This window comes from Antechinus flavipes, chromosome 2 (assembly GCF_016432865.1).
Source record: "Antechinus flavipes isolate AdamAnt ecotype Samford, QLD, Australia chromosome 2, AdamAnt_v2, whole genome shotgun sequence".
Taxonomy (NCBI): Eukaryota; Metazoa; Chordata; class Mammalia; order Dasyuromorphia; family Dasyuridae; genus Antechinus; species Antechinus flavipes.
Genome location: NC_067399.1, coordinates 424,157,296 through 424,178,919, shown reverse-complemented (window position 1 = coordinate 424,178,919; position 21,624 = coordinate 424,157,296). Strand labels below are relative to the sequence as shown.

The 21,624-nt window shown below is 33.3% G+C and overlaps 1 protein-coding gene across 1 annotated transcript in view; it reads right to left on the bottom strand.

Moving 5' to 3' along the window:
- The window catches only part of RANBP17 (RAN binding protein 17), a 356,591-nt gene that overhangs the window by 78,589 nt on the left and 256,378 nt on the right, over nucleotides 1-21,624 (bottom strand). Inside the window, exons 21-22 of the mRNA XM_051973711.1 lie at nucleotides 8,930-8,993; nucleotides 8,733-8,841 (exon numbers count right to left, since the gene is read on the bottom strand). Of these exons, the coding sequence (XP_051829671.1) occupies nucleotides 8,733-8,841; nucleotides 8,930-8,993 (173 nt within the window). The remainder of the gene's footprint in view (nucleotides 1-8,732; nucleotides 8,842-8,929; nucleotides 8,994-21,624) is intronic.

Genomic DNA, 21,624 nt, shown 5'->3' with positions numbered 1-21,624 from the left:
TGACACTCTGATGAAAAGCTTTCAGTGGTTTCCCTCTGCTTAAAGAATAATAACAAAAACCTTCTTAGCCTGGCAATTAAGTATTACCTGGTGTAATCTATTTCTAATCTCTCTTTTCCAGCTTTACGTCATTACTATATTCATGTACTCTATATTTAACCAAGGTCGGCTAAGAGTGCTTCTATGGACTCAACATGTTATCTCCTTTTTCTTTGTCTTTGTGTAGATCATGCCCCATATTTGGAAAGAATTCCCTCATCGTGCATACTTTTCAGAACCTTTCCTTCAAGATCCAGCCTAGCTATCATCTTCACAAATCTTTCCTGAGTCTTCCTGCTAAAAGCATTCTCTTCACTTGTCTCCATCACAACACCCTCTCTGTGTTATATTTATTTACATACATGTCTACCTGCCTTCCCCCTCAATAGGCTGTGTAAACGTTAGGACAGGTACCATAATTTTTTTATTTTTGTATTCCCTGCACAAAGCAGGCCCTTAAGTGCTTATTGAATTAAACACACATATATTTGGAGAGTTCTATCTATTTCTTCTAACTCTCAACCACAGAAAGTGATATATCCATAAGATGCATGTCACACACACACACACACACACACACACACACGCACACACACACACACACACACACACACACACACACAAATACAAACAATGTGCAAAATAACTCCCTCCTCCCAGCTCCAATTCCAGTACATACAGAGTAATTTTAAAAAGATTTTTGGAAACAATTAGGATTGAAAGCACTTTAAATATACAGACTCCTTATTGCTAAATCATTTTAAATTGTGTATTGTTTTCAGCTTAGCCAAATTCTATTTGGGAAGGAATTAAAATTCAAGAAGCAGTAAATGAGAATTCTATGTGAAAGACACTGCTACAATCTAGTAGGGGAGATAAAAGACATGTATATAAATATCAACAATACTAAGTTGAATATGTTACATGTTACATAAATTGGCAATTTATTATTTATTACCTTGTTTTATGTGTATTTGACTTGTTTTTCCCCCAAAACCCCTAAATTCCTACAGGGCAAAGATCCTGTATTATATCTATTCACTGCCCAACACAGTTAAAACAGATGCTCAATAAGTACTTGCTGACTTACTGTTCACTGGGGACAGAGTATGCCTTTTCAAAAACACAATGTTCTACTTGCATTCATGTCTGAATAATATATATTTTAGAAGAAAGGTACCAAACTCACCTATCACAAACTTTCAAATTCTTTAGAACCTGATTAAAATGTAATTGGGAAATGTTTAACAAAATAAATACATAATAAAAATAGATAATTTGTGACTTTCTATGTCAACATGTGACAGGTATGTGATCCATTTTTATTTGAGTTAGACACCACTGCTTTAGAATATAGCGGTTGATTGTAACTGAACTAGAGATCAATTTCTATAATAGCTTGTGGTTCCCTCTCCCCTTTGTTCAAGGTAAGAAACAGACCTATTTTGCATCTTTAAGATAAAATTAGTTTAGAATATTACACTTCCTTTTATCCTCAGATATTAATAGTTGCTATTCCTAAATCCGAGGAAAGAGATCTAGATTTGCTTCAATTGTTAGATTTTTGCTTCTAAATGAATTCCTTCAGTAATGTATCATCTAGAGTAAGTAAAAAATAATGCTACTTAAAAATACCCTGGGGTCAGTGGGAAAAGGGTATGGATGGTGATATACAAATTATTACCATTAGATATATCAAGGCCTCCAAGCATCTTAAAATAGACAGAATGCAATGAATATATTGTGATCAAGTTATGGTCGCTAGAACTAGTACTTTCGGCACTACCCTTTATTAAGACCAGGGAATTTTGCTTAAGACATCATAGAATAAAGTTAAAAATGTGTTTGTTCTAATATATCAGGTTATGAATAGGAATTGAATGAAAAAAGTCCTTAGGGATTTGTTTAGGAAGATTGTTGGTCATTTTGGTGAAGTAGAAGAGGTAAGCTGGAGTAAGGTAGTACCATGAGAAAACAGAAAAGGTATTGAGTAGAGCTGATGGTCTGTTCAGGGTCCTTGGCTATAGAAGGAGCACTATATATGTCCTTAGGAATGGTGGCTAACATTCCTAAGCCATTCCTAAGGCAGTTCAATAGAAGGTAAGGAGGACTGATCTTTAGATCAGAAGAGACCTGGGTTTGAGTTTGTTCTCAGATTCTTATTACTTTGTATGATTTTGGGCTGATCACTTCTTTAAGATTTTATTCATGCTCTTCTTAAAATCAGCATCACTTCCCACTAAATAATTGGGATAGCTAGAATTTGAAACCATTCTCTTCAATCTCAGGTCTTCATATATTGTACTTTATGACATTGCCTTGCACATAATAGATATTTAATAAAAATTTGCTCATTTATGAAGGTGCAACTAGAGAACTGGTCAGTACAAAGATTTCTAAATGTAATGTATAGAAGGCAGAAAGGTAGCTACATGGCAGAGTGGATAGAACACTGGCCTTGGAATTAAAAAGATTCATCTTCATGAGTTAAATCCAGTCTCATACACTTACTTGCTGTGTGATGCTCAGTAAGTCACTTAACCCTGTTTGCCTCAGTTTCCTCATCTGTAAAGTAAGCTTCACTCCAATATCTCTGCTATGAAAACCCAAACTGTGTTCACAAAGAGTCACACATGACTGAAATGACTGGACAACAGAAAGCAGAAATTTCCAGAAGGGATATTTTCACATATCTCCATAACACAGTGGACAAAAGAATACAGGAACTGGAATTCAAAGATTTGGTTTCAAATTCTAGCTATCCCAATTATTTAGTGGGAAGTGATGCTGATTTTAAGAAGAGCATGAATAAAATCTTAAAGAATAAATGAGACAAGGATAATACTTACATTTCTTATTGCAAAATGTTGTAGAAAACACTTTGAAAAACTGAATATGAAAATGTAAATTGATATTACTATCATTATCATTATTCTATCACTATCATATGAAATTGAGGAAGTACTTTAACATATGACAATACTTAAAGCAGGTATTGTTGGGGTCTGTGAATGTAAAAAAATCAGTAATTATGATATAATTGGCTTCCTTTGTAATCCTCCATACTACATCTTGTATATTTAAAACATTATTTTGAGGAGGGGATCTGGGGCTTCACTAGACTGCCAGAAGAATCTATGACAACAAAATGGTTGGGTGTGAAGGTTGGGTTAAAAGAGCAATAAAAACCTATGTTTATACAATTTAAATCCTGGATTTGCTAACTGCTAGAAAGGTGTGTGTGGGGGGAATTGCAATTTGATATAATCATTACAAACTTGGTTTTTATACCCATTTTGCAGATGTGAATAATATTCTAAATTCTCTCCCAAGAAACTTATATATTGCATTTAATTAAAATCTAAGGAACCAAAATTGTTAGTTTCAATTTCTAGGAAAAATGTGTTGATGTATTCTTTGTTCCTTACCCCCTTTTCAAAGGCCCAGTTCTAAAAGTGCCATCTCTAGAGTTTCTTATTCCCTTGAGCACCGTGAGCTCTTTACCTTTAAAACCAGGTAAGTTATTAAATCTGGATCTCAAGTTAATGGGCTATCTTATGCCTACAGGGCCAGCTAATTAGTCTTAATTATCTCATTATAGATTCTAAGTATCTCCAGCTGTTTCTCTACCTCTTCCCCCTTACAATGTTTATTCTGCAGATAGCCTCAGCCAACGGATGGACTAGGTAAAATGTCCATATTAAGTCTTCATACCTATCAATTTCATTTATTGTTGTTGACCAGGATTCTTGTTCATTTAGTTTTGTAGAGATGGAGTTTGGGAATCCAGAAGTTTCTTTATCTTTTATTCATGGGAGTAAAATAAAGGCAAAATCTTTGAGGGCACTTTGGGGCACTAGTCATAAAAATGAAGCCCCCAATTATACTGTACTCATATTTTATTATTTGTACATTTACAAATGTACATGTGTGATTGTGATATATACTTATAGTTGTTAAGCAGTCATCAGGAATTTCTATAACTTCATAGTCTTGAAAATGTGGTTTTTCTCCCTCTCCATCCTGACCAGAAAATGAATCAATCAAAAAACATAGAACAAAATTTCTTCTACAATGAAGAGAAGAGGGAAGCTTGTTAATAATCAAGAAAGAATAATAATACAGAAAAATATTGGTACAAAAGAAAGATAAATAATTTTAAATGGAAACTTTCCCCTATTTTCTTCACTTTCTAATTTCTATTTTCCTTTATGTTAAGGTCACTTAATCCTGTGTGATTTTATAAATGTAAACTAGGAAGAATATCAAATATCAGTTGTGTGTGTGTGTGTGTGTGTGTGTGTGTGTGTGTGTGTTTATATGTATGTGTGACAAAACAAAACAAAAAACCCACCCCCAAACCCTTACTAAAACACAAAGGTAGAAATACCACTAGCCACTCTTAATAATGTATTTTTTTTTTTAAAGAAATAGTACTGTTTTGTCTCTTTCCAAAATTATCAATAGCATAGAATTTTATTTTCTGTGGAAAACATTAGTACTACCATTTCTAAACATATGCTCACTTTGTGATCACTCTGACTCAAAGAGCAATCACATAATCTCCAACTGATAAAAAGTTAATGGTACAGGAGATCATTATATACGTCAACAACAATACTGTATGATGATCAATTCTGATGGACGTGGCCATCTCCAGCAATGAGATGAACCAAATCAGTTCCAATAGAGCAGTAATGAAATGAACCAGCTACACTCAGCAAAAGAACTCTGGGACCATTACATAGAATTCCCAATCCCTATATTTTTGTCCGCCTGCATTTTTGATTTCTTTCACAGGCTAATAGTACACTATTTCAAAGTTCAATTCTTTTTGTACAGCAAAATAACTGTTATGACATATATGTTTATATTGTATTTTATACTTTAACATATTTAACATGTATTGGTCAATCTGCCATTATGGGGAGGGGATGGGGGGAAGGAGGGGAAAAACTGGAACAAAAGGTTTGGCAATTATCAATGCTATAAAATTACCCATGCATATAACTTGTAAATAAAAAAGGTATAATAAAAAAAAAAGTTAATGGTACCAATCAATACTAAATTCACAACTAGTACAACCTCAATTCATAATCAGTACTATTAGGTTCCCCATAAGGAAGAAGAGCCTCCTTGTAGCTATTTTCATTTTTTTTTTCCTTTGCCAACTCAATTCGCCCTTGTTCATATTAAACTAAAAAAAAATGATTCTATCACATTGAAGGGTTTTATACTGAATGGCACCCTAGAGATTTTTCATTGACTGGCTTGGGCAATACTATCTTTCCTTTAGTTTATTAGTTTGACAAAGTTAATTTAAAAACAATCTAGGGAACTTCAAATGAGTCCTGGAAGGGTGCGTGGATCTGTCCATGAGGTTAGTTGCCCTGCTTAGTTTGCATACATGGAGTCTCCAGAGACAGTTTTTGGCTTCCTAATTGAACAATTTCTTTAAAATACAGAAAAGAAAGAAAAACGGAAATTGTTGAAAATACATATTTTTCACATTTTGAAAAGGGAAAATATTTTGATGACACATAGTAGCAAGAGTGTTAATGGGTTTGATCTTTTTCACAAATCTTTTCTGTCTAGCCAAGGACCAATTTGATAAAGTGGTACAATTATTTATTGCCAAAAAAAAAAAAAAAAAAGCCCATTTTCATCAGAAATATAACCTCAGGCACATCAAATCTAATTAAATCTACAGAAAGTACAAATTGTTGAATAAAAACCAAAATGCATTTCTAAGTAAATACCAAATAATATGACACCCAATTTTCCCCCCTTTTCTAATCACTTCAGTGAGCATGGCTTAGACATAAAATCCATTCAATCTATTTTTTCCAAATTAAATTAAAACTTGTTTTTCATTTCAATCCAAGAAGCCTATCCATAGACTAATTAATGGTTAAGGCAACAATTATTTTGAGCTGCTTCTGCAAAAATAAATCAGTTATATGAAAAGATTACCTATTTTTTCTTAAAATTTATGAAGGCTTTTTGTTATTTACTCACTCTGTGAACATTGTGATACTTTAACTTTTCCTGTTCCATACAGTTACTCATTCTGAATATGAATAAAGTTTCCCAATCAAGAGGGTTATTTAAAAGAATAGATAAGGTTCTTTCTTTTTTATTTACTATTTTTATTTAAATAAAACTATAAAGTCATATTGCTTTGCTTAGTAATGTAGAGAGTACTGTTACATTCAGTTTAGTAGATGAGACAAACTTTCAAAAAATAACTGTGTTTAACAGGATTTCACAAAACAATATATTTTGCACAGAGTTCAGAGCAACAAATAGTTGAACATTTAAAATGACTTGTAGAAAGAATTTAGTATTTATTCCCTCTTCGGGAGGCCAACAGCCAAAGCTGTATGCTTCTGGGTATTGACAGGTATGGCTGTCCATACATGGCTGTCCATAAAATACATATGGGCCATAATTATGGTATGATTATGTACCACTTAACTAGGTTCTGTGATTCTTCTGAACAACAGTGGCAATTTTGGGCCTTAATGAATATGTAATGAAAAAGGGAGAAATTCTGACAATATCCATTAGGAATCAATAATGCAATTTCATATTTATAAAAGTAAGCATTAATACATTAGCACCTTATTTTTGGATAACACTTTATTGTTTACAAACTTATACATTTTTCCATTTGAGATTTAAAATAGTTCTGTGAGGGAGGTAGAGGATATGAATTATTCCCATTTTCTAGGCAAGGAAATTTAAGCAAAACAAAGTTGAAGTGACTTGCCCAAACTCAAGTAGCAAAAACTCAAACCCATATCTTTTATCTCTAGTATAATGGAAAAAGATCTAGATGGAGTCAGAAAACCTTTGCTTGAATCTGCACTCTGCCTCTTACTCTTATATAACCCCAGAGAAGTTGAGAAGTCATTTGACCTCAATTTTTTCCTAGAGAAAATGAAGAAGTTGGATTAGATGATCTCTGAGATCATTTTTCACTTCAAAATCCTACTCTTCCAAGTTCTTTGAGGAATAAGATGTTTGAGAGGAAACAAAAAGGTGCTATTCAAAAAGGTAGAGACCAAAGTAAGATTTTCTTTCTATAACAACGTAAGCTTTGTGTGGGAAGGGACCATCTTATGGTTCTTAGTAACCAAGAGAGAATCTAGCTCTGCCCCTCCCACATCACTTGTACAGATTTCTGGTGATGAAGATGATGATGAATGACAAAGAATATGGGCCTGTTTTGCTCTCCCTGGATACCCCACCCCCCAGAAGCCTGGAATTGAGGACAGTGTAGGGGTGCCAAACTGTCAGTCAGTCAGATGTTCTGTTGCCGAGGGGGACCAGATGATCAGGTTTTGCATGCCTGGTTTACACTCTTCAAATATTTATAGACAGTTCTCTTTGCCTCCAGCCTTAGTTGTCACTTAGCCAAGTTATACATACATAGTTCTTTTAATCTTTCTTTAGAAATCAATCCCATTCAGCTTCTTAATCATTCTGGATGCTTTTCTCTAAACTTTCTGCAGTTTATCTTTCTTTTAATTTATTCTACTGAATCACAGTGAAATGCTTCCTATGCAGAAACACAGTTACCTATATGAATGACTGTAATGTTTCCCTTACAAGGAACAATGCCTTTATCTCTATAGCACAAAGTTGTTCATCATTCTTTAGTATTATCACATTAAAAATTTCATATTTAAGTTGATAGATGAATCAGTACATCACCATGAAAAGGAAGCACTAATTCCCATCATCTGCATTGTAGTTTAACAGAAGCAACCTTGGCTGCTATTGTTATTGACTTCATTAGTGATTTTCTTGGTAGACAAGAGTGTCTACCATTTTCTTCATCAACTCATTTTACAGATGCCAATAGGGGTTAAGTGACTTGCCCAGGTCAAACAGCCAGTAAGTATTTGAAGCCACATTTGAATTTGGGTTCTTCTGATTCCAGGACAGTGGCCACCCTGCTTTCAAAAGCACCGTAGACTGTAAATTCAAAGGCCTCAGATTCTGTTCCCAACCCTGGAGTCTTAGAGCCAATCTCTCCTACCTCTGGGAATGATTCTGTGTCTGACAAATGAGGGCTCTGAATTACATGATCTTTAGGTTCTTCAGACTCTACAATTTCGAGATTCTTAGCTATAAATGACACATTCACTGACCTGCTCCTCGAATTCAACAAAAGTTAACATACAGGTCATAATACTTCCTGGGAGAACACTAAAGAGACAATGACTTGGCTGCTACTTTTGGAAGAAAGAAAGCACTCTGAATTTTGGTTCTCTCCCTCTCTATCACTTTATCTTGTTTGTTCCAAAGTCCTGGTTATAGATGTTCAGGTGAGAAAGAATCAATGAAAGGACTCTTGGATGGGATAAGCTTAAGCTGCCTTTCAAAGATCTTCTGGAATTGATATTAGTAAATGGAAGCCCCCAAATTTCAAGAGCTCCTAGAAATGGCCTAAGATGGCAAAAACTAACAAGATAAATTTATTGTGAATTTGAAGAGAGCTGAAAGATCATCTGTTCCAAGTCTGTCCTTTTTCAGAGAGAAAAGCTCCTTCAAGTCAATACTAAGTAGCAGGAACTAAGTACCAGAGTCTGGACCGCTCAGTCTTCTACTCATGGATACTTTGGTTTCTAAATTCAAATCAAACTCTTATTTCCTTATTATCAAATTGACATTAGTAACCTTACCTAGATCAACCATGAGGAGGCGAGTAAGAGCTGTGTAGAATGTTGTTCGACATCTGAGGTCACTGAGATTGTAGTCTTCATTGACACCCAGAAAAGGAAAGTGCTCACTCTAACAAAAAGAAAATGGCATCCAGAGTTAAAATGTTTTACCAAACTATGAAGAACACTGAAATCACATATGAGAGAATAAGACTTACAGTATGATTCTGAAGCATGAATTTCACAGCCTCTATTTTCACCAGTTTTTTTAAAAGAATATAAGTAATAGTAGTCAAGGATTTTTTTTGGGGGGGGGAAGAGGGCAAGAATTTAGTTTAATTTTAGAAGCGTGTAACCAGAACAACATTCAAATATATAATACTGATTTTTTTCCATATGAAGGATAAACATTAATCCTAAAAAAGGATACATTATAGAAATGTCTTTCACTGTCAGTAATAATCCATTATTAACCACTGCAATTACTTTTCATATCTTATATAGAATTCTAGTCATGAAAAAGAAGAATGAATTTTATAATTAAGATAAGAATTCTCTTAGTATTAAAGTCTTGATGGTAGAAAATTAAAACTGACCTCTTTTAAATTTTGGATGTTACTTTAAATTTTCTTTTTACTTAATGTGATTTTATCATAAAATAATTATCAATGAGCCATAATGGAGAAAAAATTACTCAAGAAGCAATGAGTTCTGCTAGAAAAATTATAAGAAAATCCTGCTCAGAATGGTATCAGAAAGCTTAGTATATGACGTACACTTAGTGATGAAGTGGTTCAATGTTTCAGGGCCACTGGGGTTTGAGCACTAAGAGCAGAGGAATTGGGTGGATGGGTGGGGGGCAGAGGAGAAAAATTTGTCAAGGGCTAAATGTGTGCTAGGAACTGTACTAAATGCTGGGGACATAAAGAAAAAGCAAAAGATTCTCTGCCTGTCTAAAGCCTACAATCTAACAAATAAGGTAGACCTTGCTTCTATTTCTAGCTCTGCCCACAACCAGCTCAATGACTTTAAATAAGTTCTTAGCCTTAAGGAATGTCAGTTTTCCCATTTGTAAAATGGGGATGACAATCCCTGCTCACACACAGGATTGTTTTAGGGCTCAAAGGAAATAATGGATGTGAAAATGCTTTTTTCGAAGTGTTAAGGGTTACATATGATATGACATTGGTTTTATTCTTGTAGGTATCTATAATATTTATAATTTGTCTCATCCACTAGACTATGTACTTAGAAATCAGTTCATGTACTAATTTTCCACCGAACAATGTTTTATTTACAGTGAGTGCTTGATAAATAAGGTTTATTGATTGATTGACAGGCTGATGTGGGCAGAAGCAGTGCTGATAAATTGAAAACCCTTCATTGCCTACACAGCATGGAAACTAGATGACTTTACAGTACCACTCAATAAATGGAAGAATTGCCACTCAAACTTCATTTGGCTAATAGGGGAAAGAATCAATAAACTAGGAAATATCTTAAGTAATTACCATATACAAATTTTCTTGCAGTTGCAAAGTTAAAAGTGACAAGGTCTTTGGGAAATAAGAATGTTACCATTAATAGGAATCTTTCTGTCAGTGCTGTTAATAAACAGCAAGTCATGTTTTGACAATAGAATATTTATGGTAGCAATAAAAAGAACATTCACAGGAAGAATCTAATCTGCCAAAGACACATTTGTTGCAAAACTGCATCTGTGCACTTTGTACCAAGGCCAGACTTAGTGCCTTTTAATTACATTCTAAAGAAAAAATAATTAAGAATGCATTGTTTTTTTCATTTTAGGAATAAATAATAGTAAAACAAATTCATATGCATAAATACTATGACTTTATATTTCCTTCCAGGAACCCAAGGCTGGCTATGGCCATAAAAGGAAGCTATACTGAATCAAAGCAAACAAATAATACTTTAAAGAAAAAGAAAGATGGGCAGGGTACATATTCTTCACTTTTAACTCACTCTTCTCTGGATAACTAGGCTCTCAGTTTCCTTCAGTTCGTCAGCCAATCAGAGAAAAAAAACATTTAAGAGTCTACCATGTGCCAGACACTACTAAATACTGAAGATACAATGATAAAGAAACACAAGTTTACTTTCAAGGAGCTTACAGCCTAATGGGAGAAAGATAACACACACAAAATGAATCTGACAATATTAGGTCACTGGTGAACCAAAAGGGGGAATAAAGGAGACACATAAATTAGAACTCAATTATATTAGCTCTATCACAGAATGGGCTAATTCCTGTCAGCTGTCAGTCCAGCCCTAGAAAGGCCATATTCCTATAGATGAAATAGAGAAAAAACAGAGAAAATGATATACTGCCAGATTACAGTCCAGGAAAGAAAGTTTCCTGACGTTTTGTAGCAGGGAATGATTTAAGAGGATACATAGGAAGGTTTCTAACCTGTCTTCCAGTTTCATGAATAAATTTGTCTTTATAGTACAGACACACATCATGCAATTAGGCTGCTACAATAAAATTGCCAAAACGTTTCTTTTTCTATCTATTTACTTAAGAAAAAGCTAGGCAAGAAATGCAAAGGTTGGCATTACTAATGGGGAAAGGCTAGAGAGAAAAATATTGGAGGAAAAAATGGGAGACTCTTCTACTAGAGGGAGGAATATTATGAAATTAAGTATTGATGATAGGAATGATAATTACTCATATTTATATAGCTCTTTAAGTTTTACAAAATACTTTCTTTACAATAAACAATGTGCAAGTGGCACAAGTATAATTACCTTCACTTTACTAAATAGGATGAGAATGTGTTGTTCCCTTAATGTAATGGAATATCTTAGTTTTCCATAGAGCCTAGAACACTTCTCAGAGAGTAAAAGAGCAAAATAATATGTATGAGTAGATTATCCTGATAAAACAGCTAAACAATATATACATGGAGGCAAAACCAAGATGATATAACAGCAGCAAGAAAGATGGCAAACTCGGTTACATATAACTTCTAACAGGTCTAGAAAATGTTAGACCAAATCCTTATTGGGAAATTCAAGGAAAAAAATCACAATGAATCTTTTATCCATCTCATTGTTGACAAAGGGAGAAAGCTAAGAAATGTGCAGATAATAAGGATAGGATCTGGCTTATGTAGCACATAACCATTCCAGGGTAGGGAGAAGCTATGGAATAAGACAAGAGGCCCCAGAACTACCATAAAAAGGCCTAAAGTAATGTAGGATTAGGAATAGGTGCCAACTAGTAGCTCTGTAGCTCCTTACCTAGTTCTGGATCACAGATCCTGGGTGGAATACAATATTGCAGGATATAAGCTTACAACTAAAAATACCTTACCCAGCAAAAATGCGCATAACCTTATTGGGTGAAAAAACCTAGACTTTTAATAAACTTAGAGGACTTCCAAGCATTCTTGATGAAAAGATAGAGTTGCATAGAAATTTTGAAATACAAACAAAGGAATCAAGAGAAACATAAAGGTAAACAAGAGTAAGAGATCATAAAAGACAAAGCAAAGATGAACTGTTTACTTTTCTATTATGGGAAAATGATGCCCTCATTCTCATATGAGTATATCAGTGCCCTCAGAGCAATATTATCATTAGGAAATATTAGGTAAGTTAAATAAGAAAGTGGAACTGGTAGTGGTTTTGTTAAGTTTTGACAAATTTTAAAAGAAGAATGGAAAAAATGGGTAAGGAATATACTAGAGAGCAAAAGGGAGAGGAAGGTTAGGAAAAATTATCTCACATAATCAGACTGTGTAAGCAGAAGTTTATATAAATAAGGAAGAGAGGTGGATAGGGAACTGATGATACTTGAAACTCACTCTCATCTGAAGTAGTCAAAGGAGGAAAAATACACATACATACACATAGCTGGGTATATAACATTTGCTATTCAATTGTTTTTAGCTGAATTGAACTCTTCATTACCTTATTTGAGATTTTCTTGGCAAATATAATGGAGTGGTTTGCCATTTCCTTCTCTATATCATTTTACAATTTAAGAAATTGAGGCAGAGTTTAATGATTTGCATTGAATCACACAGCTAGCTACTCAGTGCCTGAGACCTGATTTGAACTCTCCAGAAAATGAGTCTTCCTGATTCCAGGTCTAGTGTTCTATCCCCTGCCTGACCCAGCTGCCCCTGGCAATATGAATACATTTCACTTAATAGGGAACTAGGAAGAAGAGGGGACAAGGAGGAGGAGGGATAAGAGGGAGTATATTATAAAGAACAGATTAGTCTAAGGAAAATCTATTTAAGGGTGTATAAAAATATTTATAGCAGCTTTTTGTGGTAGCAAAGAATTGGAAATTGAAGGATACCCAACAATCAGCTGGGGAACAGCTCAACAAGTTATGGTATATAAATGTGAAACAATACAATTTTGCTACATGGAAAATATGAAAATAATCATAATGGAGGAAACTGAACTTATATGAATTGATGCAGAGTGAACTGAGCAAAGCCAAGAGAACAATTTATAAAATGATATTATATTGTTGTAAAAAATTACCGTGGCATGGATTCTGTCAATATAAAGTTATTATTAAATAAAATAAAACTTTAAAACATGATATTATAAGGATAAACAACTTTGAAAGATTAAGGAAATATGATCAGCATAAGGATTCATATAATTCCAAAAGACTCAATGTGAAACTACCTCTCAACTAAAATAAAAGTGAAGGACTCAAAAGGACAGAATGAGACAAAAATATAAATATGTATGTATGTATATATATTTGGACATAACTGATGCAGAAATTTATTTTCCTTGATTCTATATGTTTGTATTAAGAGTTTTATATTTCTTTCTAAGTTTGGTGGAAAGAATGGGAGAGAAGGTGGATTTTTGCTGATAAAAAAAAGAAAAAAAAATCTATAGAGATGCAGCTAAGTGGCAGACCAGATAGAATGACAGATTTGAATCAGGTAGACCTGACTTGAAAGCTGGATTCAGATGCTAGAAAACTATGTGTTGCTGGGCAAGTTGCTTAACTTCTGTGTCTGCATCATTTTTCTCATCTATAAAATGGAGATAATATTAACACCTACCTTTTAAGGTAAAGATGAAATCTGATAATATATGCAAAATACTTTGTAGATCTTAAAAGTTCTATATAGATACTAGCTATCACCTACACGTTTATGGATAATATTTTGAGGACAGAATTATACTTTTTGAACTAATGGAGTCAGTTAAATCCCAACCCTTAAACAATTTACTTTATCAGTTACCCACCCATGTGGAAGTCTGGTAAGCCTATATTTGGGTATGAATTAAGGGAGGGACTGGGATGCCTTCTGTTTGAGTACTTGCAGGTCTTATTTCTTATTTGTTGTTGTGTTAAACAGCCTTTTAATTGGCTGCTGGACTGGAAATAAGTATGGCTGTTTTCTTCCCTGACAGCAAGCCAGGCTAAAACTACTACTAACTTTTAGGTTAGGGGGAGGGGCATCGTGCAATTTCTGCCTCCAGGTCTCTGTGTGACAATGAATGTGAATGATCAGTCTTCTGTTTATTCTGTCTAGATCCTAGGTGCCACAGAATGACCCAGGTAATTTTGTGAAACTCAGAGGTTAGAAAAGTCATCACAGGTCTCTTTAGTAACTGGGGTTGATGGTAGCAGCAAAAGACAAATCTAGTGTGACTGTGCCCTGAGGAGTGACCTCCTTGACACAGACCCATAGAGAATCAACCTGGTATCTGATATGTTGTATCCTATAAACACTTTTTTATTGGCTATACAACACCCAGAAGCGAATTTGGTGGGAAATTTGTGAAGGAAGGAATCGCAATGCCATGAAGTATCTTTCTTTACTAGAGATCAGGTGAAGGAATGCTTTATAACAATCACTTTAATTTTGAGTTAACTCTCTCCAGGGACTTTGTGTGTAGAAGGGAGGTTGCATCTTTGGATTTGGGGAGTTGCTATTGTACTTTAGCCATTGTTATACTTTCTTAGGAAATGTCTCTTTGTAAAAACCTAATTAATTAATATTGGGGAGATGCTAACTGGTCAAATGGTCTTTACTGGGAAATAATGAATGGGAATCATGCCTGCAATAATAATCTTATCTAGGTTATTCCTAGAACTCAATAGGTAGAAGAGAGCTGATCTCTGGGAACCAACCTGCTAGTTCAAATAGGATCCAAAACCTTTGCTACATTCATGGAAGCGATTTATTTATTTTGTTATCAATACAATATGTTAGAAATAACTGTAAAGGTGATAATAATAAATATGTTTGAAGTCTATGGTGATGGTTGTTTTTCCCATGCCTTAAATCCAAACCACTCTGATTCTCATTGATTGGCCACTAATAGTCTTAAATTAAGCTAAGCCCCATTTGATCATAGTATGGGTCCTGATTGATGCAGATGGAATATAAATATGAATCTTTTCTGCTTTTAGCCAGAAATTCTGAGGGTCTTCCCCTTCCAGCTTTCTTTCTTTCTTTATTTTTGACTAGATGAAAGGGGAAATTCTTTGTCTCAATTGCTACCTAGTCTTAATCACTGAAGGGATGCTGTCTTAGTCAAACTGAGACCTGTTGAAGACCTTAGTTTAAAAAAGTCAAGTCTCCCACTGCATCTAGGGCTATCTCTAGTCATCCTGATAGAGATCAGGACCCTGGACCCAGAGGCTCTGGAGGGGAAAGTGGGGCAGGTGACATTACCCAGCCTCTCTTACTTAAATCCAATTCACTTGCATGTCACAGCATCATCTCTCTGAGGTCATGGTCCTCTTCGAGAAAGAAGGAAAAACAACAACAACAAAGCCTGGGACTTCATTAATGTGAAGAGTTCTTGATTAGTAATTTCCTCTTCTCATGAAGATCAAAAATATCTGATATCTGCCTGGATCACTAAACGTGAACCTGCCAGATGCAGGCTTTGAACTCAGATCTTCTTCCTTCTTAGGCCAGCTCTCTAGCCACGCCATTGCTGCTTCAGAAAGCTCAAGTACAAAGTCAAAAATTCCAAAATTCTAAGATTTTCCTTCATCAGAACAGGCAGATCAATATATAAGCAGGAAGTGGAAAACAAAACTATCTTTCACTCAGACCTCTGACTCATCAGAAATTGTAGTTGGATGCAAAGACTTACTCCATCAGCCAGATCAAAAGCAACATGGTATGAGCATCCACTATTTGAAGAACATTGTGATAGATCTTGTGGGAAATTATGCAAAAGGAAAAAAGTCCTATTCTTTGAGAAATTTATAGTATAAGGCAAGATAAGTTCAACAAGGAATAGTTTATTCTACTAGTCATAGATACTTATTTATTAACTTTTCTGAAAAGAAAAAAATAACAGGAGAATTTATTACAAATTAGATGCTTTTTAGTTGTCAGTAAAAAAAAAAAAAGGAATCATGAGATAACTTTGGAAAGGATTCATCAAGAAAGTATCTTTAGTAGAATTTTGAAATATCAGAAGGACTTAATGAAAAAACTTCAAATGAAAGGAATGAATGTGATGACTCATGGTTTAAAGAAGATGAAGAATGTAAGATAAGAAGGAAAATATACTTGATAAAGAAGAAAATAGGGTAGGGGAGAAAATTAGGAAGTTACAGGGATAATGGTTGAGGACTTTGTAAGGATTTTAATTTAATATACATAATTAGAAGGAAATGTAGGCCCAGTTGTATAGTAAGAGAAAGGGATAGCTGATAAAACAGTATGGTGGTTGCCTTGGTACACATGGAATATTTAAAAAATCTAGACCAAGTGTTCTTCCTAGTTTCTGGGAACTTGTTTTTTTTTTTTTTTTTTTTTTTAAAGATTTTTGATAACATTGTTTATGCTTCATTAGAGCTGTATGTATTTCATTATGTGATATATTTCATAATAATTGATTTTCTTTGCAAGCCTATGTATTGATTGGCTATATCTTAAATCTTACTGAGTAAGGCTTTCCCTGACTGTTAAAAGAGTACAAACAAGGTTAGGAAGTCCTAATCTTGAGGAAGGCTGCCAACACATTGGGCAGATCCTCTATTGTGAGTTCATAGCACTGCCCAGACAAGAATCACATAGGCTAATAGGATTCTAATCAACAAAACTGGAGGAAGTACAGACACTGATAAAATAATGGATTCATTAATGTACTCAAATCTAAGATCAGAAATTTTATTTTGGCATAAAAACTGATGGGAAGTAATTGTGAGCTTCTGCAAAAGATAGTGACATAATAGAACAAAGACCTAAGAAAGGTAGTTCTTATAGAACAGGGGAACACTAAGAAAGAATGGAAATAAAAGACAAATGTGATGAAGGAAGAATTGGCAGAGCTTGGCTAAAGGAGTTAGATGATGGGTCTGAGAGTTAAAAATCAAAGCTGATTTCTACCCAACATTCCTGACTAGCAAAAAAAAAAAAGAACACTCATGGAAAGTCAAAGCCAGAAAATAAAAGGTGGGCTACATGAACTATTCTCTGAAGAAGGAAATACCAATATTTGCATAGCAGAAGTACCTGTGCTGAGATAATTTTCAGAAATGAATAAAGTACATCAGTAAAATCAAGTTTGCTGATAATGCTTAGACTTCTGGATAAACAGCAAGGGGATCTCATAAAGGTGTAAGTGGGCAAGATGAAAAGTGGTAGATTAGCTTCAATATGGGCAAATATAAGATAATAATACATCAAGGTAAAAACAAGATAGGCTCTGCTTATAAAAATCACAGACTCTGCTTTAAATTATAACCAAAGAAAATAAATTTGGAATCATGGTTGATATTCCTTTGAAATTATCAGCCCACTGTACTGCTGTGTCCCTTTAAAAGGTAAAGAAAATGTTTTGATTAATTAAGAAGGCCTTTGGAAACAGAGGTTTGCTTTTCCTTTTTTTTTTTTTTTTATCTTATTGTTATTAAAATATTGAAATTAGAATAGTATGTTATTCTATTCTTTTTACCTTAAGATAAAATAAAGTTGGATAAGGTTCAGGAAAAGACATGCAAAATGATCAAGATAAGAGGGTTTTCATGAACATGAATAAAAGGGATGTTATAGTATGTTAAGAAAAATGACTAAGAGAAGATTGTACAAATTGTCAAAATTAACACAGTGTTGCTTACCAAATTACAGTCTAGTAGAACTAGTGATAGTCCTTTGAGTTCAAAGATAGATTGAAAGGAAATAAAAGAATCCTTTTTCAAAATGCAATATAATAGATGTAGAAATATAAATGGGCTTAAGAAAAGCTTAAATAAGTAAATTCAGAATTTATTAAAAGGAAGTTAGGAATATATCTCTTATATCCCTAATCTTAGATGATAAATCAATGATGGGATACTATAATACTCTGTAATAAAATGCCCAGATGTCACTGAATTAAAATATTAATCTACTTGAACTAATATCCAACCATGTATAAGATCTCTTATCTTATTATGAATTGCAACTACGAAACTATGAAAACCTATGAGCAAACTATGAAAAAAGTAACATTATTTGTTTTAAAAAATGGTAAGAAGAAGAAAAAAATTGAAACAAAAAAATTTAGATAGAAATCAACTCTATCCTTTTCCTCCTTTTTCACACTAATTAACTGAACTAGTTTATTCTAATAGCTCACATGCTACTGAATATCCATTCCCCAAAATAACTGCTTCTGTTAACCACCAGAATAATTTTGGAGATTACAACTGTAGGTAAGATAAACTTTCAAAGAGGTGTTATCTAGTGATATTATCTGGTGTACCACAGTGAGGAAATTTCACACTGGCCCCTCACAAGGATAGTCTTTGTATCAACATACCTGAGAAATACAAATCAAACATTTGGTTTCATAAATTCCTTAAAATCAGTTTTAGAAATGGAAAGAACAGAAAAAACCCTACTATACTATTATATAATAAATAAGCTGAGGAAACATAACATTTTCTTTCCAGTGGTCACTAGATTTTAAAGAAATTATAATGACTAATTTGGAGAGTTGCCCACTTAGAAAAAGAGCAGCCTTAGGATGAACTTGACTAGCTAGCTACAGTATATGGAGTTCTGAGGTAGCAATCTCACAGATGTAATTATTTGGTGATATTATTTTTATTGTCATTGCAAAAGTCAATTCAACTATTTTCTAAGTAGGAAAAAAATCCTCCTGGGAATAGCAATAAATATGCAAGTGTATTTGGGGCATCTGACTTTCTGCTTTAAGCTAAATTATCCAATGAAATTTTCTAGCAATTGCGCCCCATGCTGGTATCCCTTCTTAAAAGGGAGGGTTATTTTTGCATTCTCAATATCTACAAGACAAATCAAATACTAGAAAACTGAAGTAAGAAGACTAATTGTGTACGACTGGGGGGGGGTCTAAACCTTTTTTGAATCATGCACCCCTTTGACAGTTTGGTGAAGCCTTTAGACTGTCTCAGAATAATGTTTTTAAATATGTAAAACAAAATACTAAATAAAGGAAACTAATTATACTGAAAATAATGATCAAAGCATAACACCCTCCCCCAACTTAATGGATTTCAAATAAAGAATCTCTGGAATACGCTATAATATACAGATTAAGGTCAAATCAGAAGCAGATAAAACGATGAGTAGAAGCAACTCTAAATATCTGGAACAATACATATTGTGAGTGATAAAATTTAAGATTTTATTTTAGACTTCACTACAAGCCATCTGCCCTTTTGAAGAAGGTCACAGTGTGAGGGGCAGGGAAAGTATTGTTTTTCACTTATTTACTGTTTTATTTATTATTTCATCTCTTAAAGATAACAAAATTTAAAATATTATTTATTTATTAATATAATCTAATTAATAATGGCCTGTAGCTGGTGGTTTCTACCTCAGTGTACTGTTAAACAAGGCGATATTTTTATAAGCCAAATAGTTGCTTATTTTTCTAAAAATAACAATTAGGATTAAAAACATATTACAGTAAAGATAATGATTGGAAACAACTAAAAATGCATTAGGGAACACCATGACTACACTGATATAGTTGCACCAGTCACATATTCCATTATGTAAATGAATTCAAAGATATTTCATGACTGATCAGCTGGAAGCGACATAATGATTTATAATTCAAATAACTGAGCATTGAAATCAAATTGAGCTAATATATATTTCTAAATATGCAAACCTGAAATAATTGTTAAAATAACACAAAAACAATGCACACTAGTGGAAATCATTTGTATTCCTTTGTTAAAAATGTCATAGTTTCTTTTAACTTTTATATAATGTTTTCTGGAATCATTAAAAAAAAAAAAAAACTTTGAGAAAACTGATCAAAAGCGGTAAACATTTTATAAAATTAAACACTACATTTTCCAAACTAATTCATGAGGGACTAAAAGCTACATGATGGAAAAATGATCGAAATGGTAGATATGAGTGAATGGGCAATTGCTAAAAACAACAATGCAAGTCAAATTAATTCTAGTTTAAAATTAAAATTAGATGTAAGGCATGGGATAATTCTACCTACAAGGAATGTTCTATAAAATATCTAATTTGCACAAAATATTTTAAATAAACCAATTCACTGTGAAAAAGTCAAAGTTTAAAAACCTAGGGAGTACTTATAAACCACTTCATATGTTAAAAATAAAAAGTATTTCAGTATTATTATTAAAAAAATATTGTGACTTTTTTTAATAAGAAAAAAATACATATCTTTAAAAGCCAAAATGACCACAGAAATGGGGTTGTATATCACTTTCCTGTAAAAAAGAAAAACAACCTCGACAGGTGTAATTTATCATTTTTCTGATTTAATACCAAAGAAATATATTAAAATAATAAAAAGAATCCTGAAATCCTCAAAATTTGTAGTGATAAATAGCCCTCCCTGTCTTTATTGCATTATACCTACTAACAGAAATATTGCATGGTGGATTTTGCCAGACAAGGACGATTATTTTCCAATAAAAAGTTGCATATTAAATTCCAGCACAAAAGTGGGTGTCTAATACTTTGGAAATCTTTTATGGTTTGCCAAGGAACACAATTTTAAACTTAACTAATACAAACATATTACTGAAGTGAACCTATGTTAAAGGTTTCTCCATACAACCTCAACTATTGCTAGCAGAAGCCACTATTTTCAGAAGGTTATGCTGAAATTAAAATATCAACTAATACTGAATACTTAACTAGACTAATATTTTTGTGCCTTCTACATTTCTCTTAGGTAAAATACTTTACATATGTTTGGTTCACACATGGAACATGACAGCATCAGTAAAGTATAAATTAACAAAATATCTAATTTTTAATTAAAAATAAAATATTAAAGACATTTGTGCATTTGATATGTAATGTAACATCTATTTAAAAAAATTCTACGTGGTTGGTTTTGTGAAGGTTAAAATTTAAAAATTTTATGATTATGCTTGCAGTTTAATCTTTTCTTTTCATTACCCACTCTTTCTTCATCTACTCTCATTTGTTTCCTTTTAATAGACAAAATGATGATCCTAAAGAATATCCAGTATATTCAGCACTTTTCTTTCTTTGACTATGGTGCAATATTTTAAAACATTCTGATATTTAAAAATAAAGTTCTAATTTTTGAAAAAACAAAACAAAACAGAACCAAAATCAGCTCCTTGATAATATTGCAAAGAATCACATATTAGATAGTTAACTGTCTATGGATTTAGTTGTACAAAAGAAGCCTTCAAAGAAAATCCTGCATTAGGCATCATGATACAGTAAAAAAAAAAGCAATGGCTCAGGTGCTAGAGGATACAGGTTTAAATTCCACCTTCTGCCCTTACTACTAATGAGTTACTACATCTCCTTAGGCCTCAGCTTCCTCATTAATTTGGAATCCTTTTAAGGTCCAGAACTATGATGCTGTCTGTGATCTTGGCATTTTTCCTTCCCCTTCTGCTACTTGTTTATTAGAGACTACAGAATCT